General features: G+C 37.2%; 3 protein-coding genes across 4 annotated transcripts; 2 read left to right on the forward strand and 1 right to left on the reverse strand.

Annotated features, from left to right (window-relative positions):
- The first annotated feature begins 792 nt into the window (after positions 1 to 792).
- Positions 793 to 4,636, forward strand: LOC105966762 (NHL domain-containing protein). Its single transcript, XM_012991343.2, has 7 exons — positions 793 to 1,244; positions 1,386 to 1,457; positions 1,555 to 1,722; positions 1,938 to 2,108; positions 2,206 to 2,415; positions 2,755 to 2,843; positions 3,654 to 4,636. Exons 1-7 carry the CDS (start codon positions 1,160 to 1,162, stop codon positions 4,320 to 4,322), a joined length of 1,464 nt encoding a protein of 487 aa, XP_012846797.2. The 5' UTR covers positions 793 to 1,159; the 3' UTR covers positions 4,323 to 4,636.
- LOC105966763 (uncharacterized) lies at positions 4,635 to 5,772 on the forward strand. Of its 2 annotated transcripts, none has more exons than XM_088811392.1 (4): positions 4,635 to 4,865; positions 4,974 to 5,099; positions 5,206 to 5,349; positions 5,451 to 5,772. In XM_088811392.1, the coding sequence occupies exons 1-4, from the start codon at positions 4,829 to 4,831 to the stop codon at positions 5,513 to 5,515; spliced, it is 372 nt and encodes a 123-aa protein (XP_088667518.1). In that variant the 5' UTR covers positions 4,635 to 4,828; the 3' UTR covers positions 5,516 to 5,772. The 2 variants fall into 2 exon arrangements, with proteins under 2 accessions (XP_088667518.1, XP_012846798.2); XM_012991344.2 differs by having other exon boundaries at positions 4,690 to 4,865; positions 5,230 to 5,349.
- A 336-nt stretch (positions 5,773 to 6,108) lies between these two features.
- Positions 6,109 to 9,953, reverse strand: POLD3 (DNA-directed DNA polymerase). The gene is made up of 8 exons (XM_088811391.1): positions 9,542 to 9,953; positions 9,144 to 9,199; positions 8,923 to 9,047; positions 8,024 to 8,183; positions 7,492 to 7,850; positions 6,924 to 7,364; positions 6,613 to 6,805; positions 6,109 to 6,414 (listed from the first exon to the last, which is right to left on the reverse strand). Exons 1-8 carry the CDS (start codon positions 9,608 to 9,610, stop codon positions 6,279 to 6,281), a joined length of 1,539 nt encoding a protein of 512 aa, XP_088667517.1. The 5' UTR covers positions 9,611 to 9,953; the 3' UTR covers positions 6,109 to 6,278.
- Between the last annotated feature and the right edge of the window lie 900 nt (positions 9,954 to 10,853).

Here is a 10,853-nt window from a genome sequence, read left to right on the forward strand (position 1 = left end):
CCGGAACCGGAGTAAACCGGCGAGCCATCCCGGCGAACCGTATATTGTACGGACCGGTTCCGGTTCCTGAAAAAGTGCATCGTGAATCGGAGTGAACCGGCCCAAATCGGCCCATGGTCATGTCTATCCGACAATTGCACATCTAATTGGAAGGTTAAAGTGATAATCGACGACATAAAAAAGAACTGGGCACTTTGGCCGAAATGAAGATTCAAATACATTTCTCGAAATACAAACTTCGCCACACAACCTAGCTTTGTGGGCTCTTGATTTCAATTGCTCCCTTTTTTTTTTAATTTCGCTTTGTAATGTTCCTTTAGGGTCCATTTGGATAGAGGAATTTTGATGAAGGATTTCAAATTCATAATAACAAATCCATTGAATTTGTTTAGATTGAAAGATTTGGGGATGAATTTCAAATCTACACCCCTCCTTTGTTGATTTTAGAGCAATTGGTGTGGATTTCAAATGACTCCAAATTTGGAGTCATTTCAAATCGCTTCCCCAAATCCAATCCTCCTTCAAATCCCTTTATCTGGAGTCACTCTTAATTTGTTTTTGTGACAGTGGCTATCCGCTAGTCGACTCTTGTTTTCTCCCGTTCATTTAACCAATGCATGTATTCTATTAAAAAAAAAAGAAAAAAGAAAAAGAAAAGAAACTGGGCTTGGGCTTATTTTCTAACCGGATCCGAATTCCACACTACCGCTTAGCGGGTGGGTCGTATTTGGGCTTACGGGCCTTGTTTTTGGTTGGTTGGTAATAAAGCTACCGTTGAGCGTTGTCCTCTGTTCACACGTACGAAAACAAAAATCAACTTACACCAAAAGTGCTTTTTTTTTCTTCCTTCTAAAAAAACAGCACACAGTAAGTACTCTGGGATTTGGATTTTCCATGATTCCTCGATAGATGCATTTCTCTTTTCTGTACTGGAATTATTAACCCAAAATTATTTTCACAAAGTAGAAAAACAAAAAGTTGAAAAAAATAAGCAGCCTGAAAAAAAAAAAAAGCTTATAATCGATTAATGTTCTTAATAAACTCCATGATTGATTTTATGCTTCAATTGCTCTTCAGCCCTTCCTTTTTCTGATCTGCACCAAAAAACCCCTTTTTCAGCTTTTCTTAAAAAAAAAAAAACTTTAGGAGAGAGAAAGCGATGAGGAACGCCATCTTCTTCTTCTTCTTTGTAGTCCCCTTCGTCGCCTCTCTGTTTAAATTCCAAGCTCAAGCTGCACCTGCTGGTAAATAGCTGCAACTCGTAATTTTTTAGATGGGTTTTTTTTTTTTTTTTTTTTGTTGTTGTGTAGAAATTTATTTATCTACCTGAATTATTTTTTGATTTAGGTAATTTTTGTTTTTTTGTTTTGGAAAATACAATTCAGGGCCGTTGATTAAGCACTTGTCATCGCTTGTGAAATGGAGTAGGTCATCTTCTAAAACACCCCACCAATCAGGTACATCTTTACGTATTAATTTAATTTAATTATTAATTTTTTAATTAACAAAATCTTCCTGTATATGTTAATAATTAATTTGGTATTTTTTGTGCAGATGGGAATTTGCTTCAATTCGAAGATGGGTATCTAGTTGAGACCGTAGTTGAAGGGAATGAACTAGGGGTTGTGCCGTACTCGATTCGTGTGTCGCAAGACGGAGAGCTCTTCGCCGTCGATGCTGTTAATAGCAACATTGTTCGAATCACTCCCCCACTCTCTCAGTGTGAGTTCTTTTATAATCGAAATCTCGAACTTCATTCATCGTTTAGTTGATTAGTCGTGAAAATCGGTATAATGAAACTCGAGCGATATGATTTAGTTTTTAGTTAGCCACTTTCTAGTGATCGGACTTTCTTGAAATCGAGTATGCTTGAAATATGACCACATTGCATCCTCGTAATTCTTAAATTCTTGGGTCGATTTTTGTAAATTATGCAGACAGTAGGGCAAGATTGGTTGCAGGGTCGTTTCAGGGACACACGGGCCATGTGGATGGAAAACCAACCGATGCTCGATTTAATCATCCAAAGGGAGTTACGGTGGACGACAAAGGAAATGTTTATGTAGCCGATACATCAAATCTTGCCATTAGAAAGATTGGCGAAGCGGGTTTGTACAATCCCACCGTTTCTTGATATCTCACCCGATCCGAAATCATGTTTTTAAATTTCTAATGTTGATCTAGAATTGGGATGTTTAACTGTAGGTGTGACGACTATTGCTGGAGGAAAATCGAATGTTGCGGGATACAGGGATGGGCCAAGTGAAGACGCGAAATTCTCGAATGATTTTGATGTGATATACGTTAGGCCAACGTGCTCGTTATTAGTTATCGACAGAGGAAATGCTGCCCTTCGCCAAATCGCTCTGAGTAAAGAGGATTGCGATTACGAGAACAGTTCTGTTTCGTCTACAGGTTTTGTAAATAGTCTCCAAACATTAGTGATCTTATATATTCTTGAAAATTCAGCATATGTTTTTTTCGAAGTGCTCGGCACATAAAATTGACTTGAAATGAGTGATGATAGATGCAGTAACTAAACGTAGGATTTGTTTTGGTTCTTAAGATAAAATTTTAGCCAATATTGAATAATTTTATGAAAACCCGAATCGGAAACGGGCTTTGATTTCTTGATAAATGACCTTACTTATTATTATGCGGTTATTTACTAATTTCTTGCACTCCCGTTTGAAAAGATAAGCTTGTAACCGGTAAACCAAGTGACTGCCTCTAATAATCTAATATATAATGCAGATCTTCTTATGGTCGCCGGTGCTATTTTAGTAGGGTATGTTTCGTGCATTCTTCAACAAGGATTTGGTTCCTCCGTTTTCTCCAAGATGGTACATTCTGCAACTCTAATAGTTTGCTTCTTATGTGTTAAAATTCAACAGTTTTTTTTTTTTTTTTTTTTCGGGTGCTAAATGGGATGAGTTATATACTGTTATAAATTAGCTGCAAATTTTTTTAGAAGTGGTCTGTGAAATCGACAGCAATGTATTTCGATGATACTAATTCTAAATCTCCATCTCATCGCCAAGGGGTGGAAATTGGAATGGAATTTTCGATTTCCGCCGATTTCTATCCTAACATTTTTTCGATTTTAAAACAATGTTTTTAATTCCAAAATTTCGATTACAATTTTTTTCGGTTATGTTTGGAAGGAATTGGAATACATATTAGATTCCGATTTTAATTTTAATTTTTTTTTCCTGAAAATTCCATATTTTTCCGAAAAAGTTACACTTATAATATCAATATTTATCATGTATTTTATAGTATAGGAGATTAAAAAATTGGAAATTCCGGATTTGGCCGATTCCGATTTCTGATTTTCATTCAGAACAAATTTTAGAAATTCCGCCGATTCTGAATTTGACGTTGGACATTTTAGAAATTCCAATTTCCGATTCTTTTCAGAACGAAATTGGAAATAATTTTGCACTTCTGAAAAAAGTTCACTTTTTTCCAATTGTTGAAAATAGTGTAAATTCGCATCTGATTTCCACATCGCCCGTGTTCAATAGAATGGACCGAGGGAGACTAGTGGCACATTTGATCTGTCAATTTTACTTTTCAATTTGGTTCCTATTCATATAACAATGTTATAACGAGGGGTATATAAGTAATTGTATGATTCATTCAAAATGCAGAAAGGGGATCCAGGATATAAACTCGAGGAGCGACAGTCGAGCAACGATAGAGCCACCCCAGTTGACACAACTGCCAAGGAAGAACAAATAGCCGGATGGCCATCGTTCAGTCAACTCATGTGGGACCTAGCCAAAGTGGCACTCGAAGCGTTGACCAACGTCTTTGTTCAATCCATCCCCTCGAATCTGAAGGGCAAAATTACCAAAAGAGGCGGCCTCACTCCACTAAAAGATTCCCTCATTATGCCCGAAGATGAAACCGTGCCACCACCTTTGTCCACCTCAGCTCTAAAACAGAGAGCTCCCGCTCCTCTTTCCGAAACAAGGCGGGCCCACGTCCAGAATATTCCTAGCGATGGATTCTCCGAAGCGAAACCACCTAAAATAAGATCCACTAGCATGAAAGATCCTTCTTTACCGAGCAAGCACAGATCTTCTAGAAGGCAAGAATATGCCGAATTTTACGGATCGGGCGAGGCTACTCAATATGGACAAGTTAGATCTAAGAGCCAGAAAGAAAGAACCAAACATCGGCAAAGGGAGAAAAACGGAGATACAATGGTGGAGACAAAGGCTTCTGAAGTCAAAGGAACCAGCTACGAGAGTACCAAGTACGATCCTTATAATTTTAGGGCCAAGTATGGTGGTGATACATATCGTTATGAATAGTAGAATGCTCGTTTTAGTAGTCTCGGGTTTTTTTTTTTTTTTTGACGACCATGAATCACTTTTTAGGGAAAAACCGAATTTCAAAAGCGATGTAATCGGCTAATGGGCATGACCCTCTTAGTTTTCAGCTGTTGTTATAAACGAGGTTTATGCGACACATTTGAATTAACGGGTATAAATATTCGACTTGTGAAAAAATTGATTGTATATCCGAGTGACAACGTTCGCAACTGTTTATCACATGAATCGAAAGATGACAGCCCAACTACTTTAAAACTTTTCTTAATTGTTTGTATGTAATAATTTGTGGACAATATTTCTCAGGTCATTTCAGCTGTAATAAATCCTTAAAAGAGCCCTCCCCCCATCAAACCTAATCCAATGCATGCAACATCAAGAACCTGAGTTATCTTTCAATCTGGTATTCGGTCTTTTTTTTTCTTTGGGAAAACCCGATTGAAAATCGTTTCGAAATCTGCCCGTTTGAACACGGTTTGCGCGAAAACATGGGTTGTGCTGGATCCTCACAGACCAAATCTGAAGGTGAGAGAAACTCAAATTTAGTTACACTTCCGAAAAAAAAAAATTGGTTCTGTCTTACTTATTTGATTTGGCAATTGTTTGAACATCAGCATTGACACTAATTCACAGGAGCTGGTAAAAAGAAGATAAGAAAGCCAAGAGCTTGGAAACATCCGCAGCCAATCACGAGAAGCCAGCTCATACAGCTGAGAGAGGAGTTTTGGGACACTGCTCCTCACTATGGTGGTAGGCAAGGTAAAATATATAAATAAAAAAAATAAATGATTTAAACTACGAACAGCATACCATACACCGCTTTCCTAGTTCCTCGTTTCGTTTTACGATGACATAATTTTTTTAGTTCTTGAAATTTTAATCGTGTTAGAAATATGGGATGCACTAAGAGCAGCAGCAGAAGCTGATCCGACGCTGGCTCAGGCAATCCTAGAAAATGCTGGGATCGTAGTTCATAATGCTGATTTGACAGTTTGCTTTGACGAAACAGGTGATTTCAATTAATTTCGGACCAATGATTTTTTTATTACAATTTTTTTTTTTAACTTCGTATTGTGATTTTAGATTGACACTAAATCGAACATGTCACAGGTGCAAGATACGAATTACCAAAGTATGTACTGAGCGAGCCGAAAAATTTGATACCATATACTTAAGAACCAAAGGCGTGGATTTTCGATATCTGTAGCCATCATCCGAGTTCGTCTCGAACAATGTACATTGTGTCGTTTGTTTTAACAGACGTTAAAGTTATAAAACTATAATCCTCAATACAATACAAATTACCTTTTCCGTTTCTGCAAATGTAGCCAGACTGCAGCACCACTATAATAGTATCGGGCCTCGCTCGGTTTCATGTATCAAATTGATTTTTATTAGAATTTATCGAATTAAATCCATGTTGGCTAACGAATTACTTAGCTAGCAAGGTCCTAAGTTCCTTGAATTAGATTTAGTATCAAAATTAATCGTTCAACGTTTCATCTTTACAACAGGCCTGAATTAGTTTAAATCTTGACGAACAAACATATTATTCTCTCTGACTATTTAATTAGCCTTAATAGTTGCAACCAAATGAGATAATATTCTTGTTGCATATCCTCATTGGATTTATTAAATCCATACACCACCAGAATCGAAATAAGAAGGCTTTTCAACCGTATGTAACACGAGAGGGGATATTAATTTTTGTGCATGCATTTGTAGAAGAGTAAGACATAAAAGCTACATAATATTATAGACTTCAAAATGAGATAAGCAAAATATATTTCAAGAAACAGTCTCTACAAGCTTCGAATTCAACCATAAACGAGAAGGGCTACTCTAGTAATGAAAATTAGAAGGAAAAAAAAATTAGAAATCGTACTTACAGAAAATCAAATAGGGTATGTAAGCGCATGCAGTGAATCATTCATTTCATCAGCTCTTCTTGAAAAACGAGAGGATATTCCCTTGCTTAGGATCCTTATTCACTGCCTTCTTATTTCCACCTCTCCCTCCTTTATTAGCTGCAGCAGTGTTCCCTACTGCAGGTGACTTCTTAGCCACCGGTGCCCTAAAAAATCATTGTCGACATCGCAAAATCAGTCGGTGTCGAGGAAAAAAAAAGAATAAGGGAGAAAAGAAAACACAATCTCTCATGAGGGTCTTTTTCCTCCACAATATGCCTGTATTTAGTATTCAAACATAGTGCAACCTAGTTAAAACAAATGAAGAAATAAATAAATTGGTCGAGCACCATGCGTAATCCAACCTGTTCATAGCATTCTTCACTACTGGATTGCTTTCAGCAGTTTTCACCGAATTACTTTCAGATTTCACCGGATTGTTTTCAGCAGTTTTTGCTGATATACTTTCAGATTTTGCCGTATTGTTTTCAGCAGTTTTCGCTGAAGTACTGTCACATTTCGCATCTGGCTCCTCACCCTCCCAGACAACCTCGGTAACTGAATCCCAGATATAATTAAAATAAAATTTAATCAATTAATTTCAATAGTGCATTAAAGATGCAACGAGATAAATCATTTGAATAAAACATCCCTCATAAAATTATAGTAAAATTACCTTCTCTACCACGCTCATCAATCCGCGTTTTAAACACTTTTCTTCTTTTAGGCACAGCATCCGTCACTTTACCTTTCACACTAGCATCGATCTCAAGAACAGGACTTTGCGGCTTATCTGAAGTGGGAGATTTATTCTTCTTGCCTTTGCTCATCGCTGAAACTTTTTCTACATCCTCTTGTTTCACTTCCTTAATCTTCGGTTCATTTTCCTTCTCCTCAAAACTTGAGTTGCAAAGACTGGATTTTTTTGGAGGATCAGGCGACGATAGACTTACCGCATCTCTGTATTCATCTTCCTCATCCGAGTAATCAAATACAACTCTCCTCTTTCTACCACCTTCACCATTCGAAGTTCTCTTTACATTGAAATCTTGGCCATCTTCTTCACTGCTCCCATAATCCACTGATTCCCGAGCACAAATTTGAGCTTCTGCACTAGCTGATTCCAGAAATAAACGATGAAATTCAGATGAAAGGAAAAAATTAGCAAAACACAAACTTTGTTGAAACAGGTACTGAGAAAATCTAATGTTACTATTAAAGTGGATATAAGAAAAGGAGTTAACCAGGAGTGCTCTGTTTGGAGTTGTTGGCTTGTGCCAAGGGAGTTTCAGGCTTAGGCTTTGTGGATGCACGACCCCACATGCTAGCCAATCCACTTCCATTTCCGGAAGAGCTTTTATCACTTTGGCCCTTCTTGTTAGGGAGAATCAGCGGTACTTTTTCTTTACCTGCAGCAAGTTTTACTCCCGGTTCACGATTTACCTTTACATGACTCTCGGTTTTTACAGTTCCTGTAAAGTTGGGACTTGACTGCTGAACTTTTTTTGCCGGAGGCTGTGGAATTGCCATGGTTTGATGAGCAGTGCCCAGAGGTGCTTCGCCACCAATTCGCTTAATAAATGAACTTGAAACTCCACAAAACCTGTGAGAGGTTCAGATGAAATCAGAGTAGAAAAAAGGTTTTTATGTTTATGTATATAAAACATGTATAACAATAATGAAGGAGAATAAAACTATAAGCACTATTTAGACTAATAGCTCAACGGAAAACAGTTTTAATTGCTCGAATAGAGATTTTGGGAACAGGGGTTGAACCTGTTATCAAGCAAACAGTTGTCAACTGTCGGTGGCTGTTTAAAGAGATATTCAGCTTGGACAAACTCATGATTCCAAAGGGTTGCGGGATCCTTCGGAAGGCATGCTTGTATGCTGTAAACTTGAATGGAGCAGTCACCGTCAAATTCTTGCTTCGCATCTGCACATTTGGAAACCGAAAGTGTCACAGTGGATATTCAGTCTCTTATGAAGATTTTTATCCAATTAAATTCGTAGGGGCAATAGCGTTCATTTATAAAAAAATCGCAAGCAACCCCACAACGGCCTCTACTCGAGTATTAATACCAATATATAACACTTTTAGCATTAGCTCACGTAATGCATACAGATTTAAGGTCATCACCACACCAACCTCATTCAACAAGTTAGATCTTTACTTGTATGCTTAACGAGTAGAGACCCTATCTTTTCACTGGGCCAAACAAGACCCAACTTACTGCTTAAACTTCTATATGGTTGCATCTAAAATATGCACAAACTATCGAAACAACTCACTACAACCTTACCCCAATAGATGGAATGGAAAAAAAATGGAATCTTCATTCGACAAACACATGATCATTGAATTTTGAAACTCCAATTTTTTTTTTTAAAATATTGGGTTAATAAATCAATAATTTGAAACACCTTTAACAAAGCTGAGGTGCCAACTACTAGCATATGACTCAAATACGGTAGCAATGAAAAGTAAAGGACAGAATGAAGTAAAATAGTAATCAATAAAGCTCACATAGACAATAATGAAATATTTAAAAGTGATTAACTTCTGCCTGCACTCCACCTCGTAAAAGGCGATACTGGGGTTGCACGTCCATATATAGGTTTGGATTTATTGTTTTATTTCAGTTTTACAACACACACACACACGACAGAATCACCTGAAAGCTTATGCTTGGACGCGAGCCTTATATGGTAAGTCGATGGGTTGTTCTTGAGCCATCCAGATAAAGAGTAAATCACTTCTAATCCATCTCCGTACTTTTCAACAAACTCTTGTAGTAGCCTAGAACAAAAAATCCATCAAAATACAGTAGCGCATCAAACGAGAAATATGAATGTAAAAGACAATAAACCTAACGGGCTATGAGTTTCCGGCTACCTCTTTGCAGTATTGGAGGAAACCAGAAAGTTTCGACTCAGCCATTTGTAGGAAACCTGTACACAAAAATACAATTCACAATATACTTAACAGTTAACACCCAAAATAAAATTGATAAATTACGGAGTTCCGTTCAGTAATTTGATTTTAATTTTTAACCGCACGCCCTTTCAATTCCCTTTAAATTTATCCTTTTTTTTTTTTTTTTTGCTTATCTCTTTTCTAAATGAACGATTTCATTTTTTAGTAAATATTAGGTATAAGAAGACAAGCTTGCAAAGCAAACCCCATTCAATTCAAATTAAAAATCGGAGTTTCCGAACAATATTTGATGCAGAGGAACGGAAAATCATGTACGCAATCGACGAAGAAATAGATTGAGAATGAGAGTGTTTTACCACTTGAAGTTTGTCGGAGACGATGGACTGAATCTCGTCGAGAATACCTAGTGTTTCGATTTCTGCCATATCCTTCTCCGATGGGAAACGATCGGATCCGGCGAAACGGAAACCGCAGGAAAAGATTAAAGCTTTTTTTTCTGTTCTCGCCTTCGATTTTCCCTCTCAAAATGGCTCTTGATTTCCCGCCACTGTCAGCAATTTGGGGTTGTTAGGGCTTTTGAGAGAGATTTTGATGATACCCCACCCACGGTCACGTGACTACCACAGAAACACGTGCTTAGATAATATGTCAAATATCCTTTCAATTTTCATAACCAAATGTATATATTCCTCGACTAGTATAGAATGAGATAGTTCAAGTTCTAATACATGGATGGAAGATAAAAGATGGTGTTGGATTTTTGGGCCCAAATGGATTAGTGAAATCGAGTTCATTAAATCGTTTCTCCTCTGAGGCGGTCCAATACTTAAAATCTGGTAATAAAGTGATTGGTCAAACTTTGAGAATTTTCTAGATCATGAATTTTGACAGTCGATTTTCTCTGTTTTGATCATCACCACCCATTTGAGGTATTTAGACTCCACCTCTCTTCCAACCCCTCTCTCTCTTCTGGTCGTACCACCGCAATAAATGCGTTTTGACATTGTCCAGCGACATGCTCATTTGACTATAACGATGGTTGTGACGTTTATGTGCTCTACTTTTGAGACTATCTTTCTTTTCCATATATACAGCAAATTATTTTGTGAGAGAGAGGGGAGAACAAACTCATTTGAATCTCTTCTTCTTAGTTTCTTCAGATCTTTGTTTTTCGGTAAACGAGAAATGTCCACTTCTGAGTGAGGAAAACACGAGAGAGTTCAAACCAATGAGATTGGGGATTTTGGTAAGAGAGTTGACCAAAAACTAAGTGGTTCTGGTCAAACTTAGACTTAGGGCTATTGGTGCCACCGTCTCTGGATTATGGACAAAATAAGTATAACATTGAAAACTGAGCCGTAAACAAAAAGTTTAAGCATTTTTCTAATAAAAAATTTAGTTAATCTAATCCCTAAATCCCATTCATACATGATCATTCTATAGGATTATGTATTATGTACTGTCTATCTTCGAATTCGAATGGGACCCCAAAAGATTGATATAGTTTAAGACCGTACTTTGTTATAAATTACAATCTATGTTGTGCGAAAACTTTAACTTTTTAACGTTTCTGCATTGTGGACGTGTTTCATGTCGGACGATCGAGAACATATGTCGAACACTTTTTAGGCTGTTTTGCAATTTCTAAAAAAGTAGAAACATGTTTGA

Source organism: Erythranthe guttata, chromosome 13 (genome assembly GCF_056151865.1).
Source record: "Erythranthe guttata isolate IM_541 chromosome 13, IM_541, whole genome shotgun sequence".
NCBI lineage: Eukaryota > Viridiplantae > Streptophyta > Magnoliopsida > Lamiales > Phrymaceae > Erythranthe > Erythranthe guttata.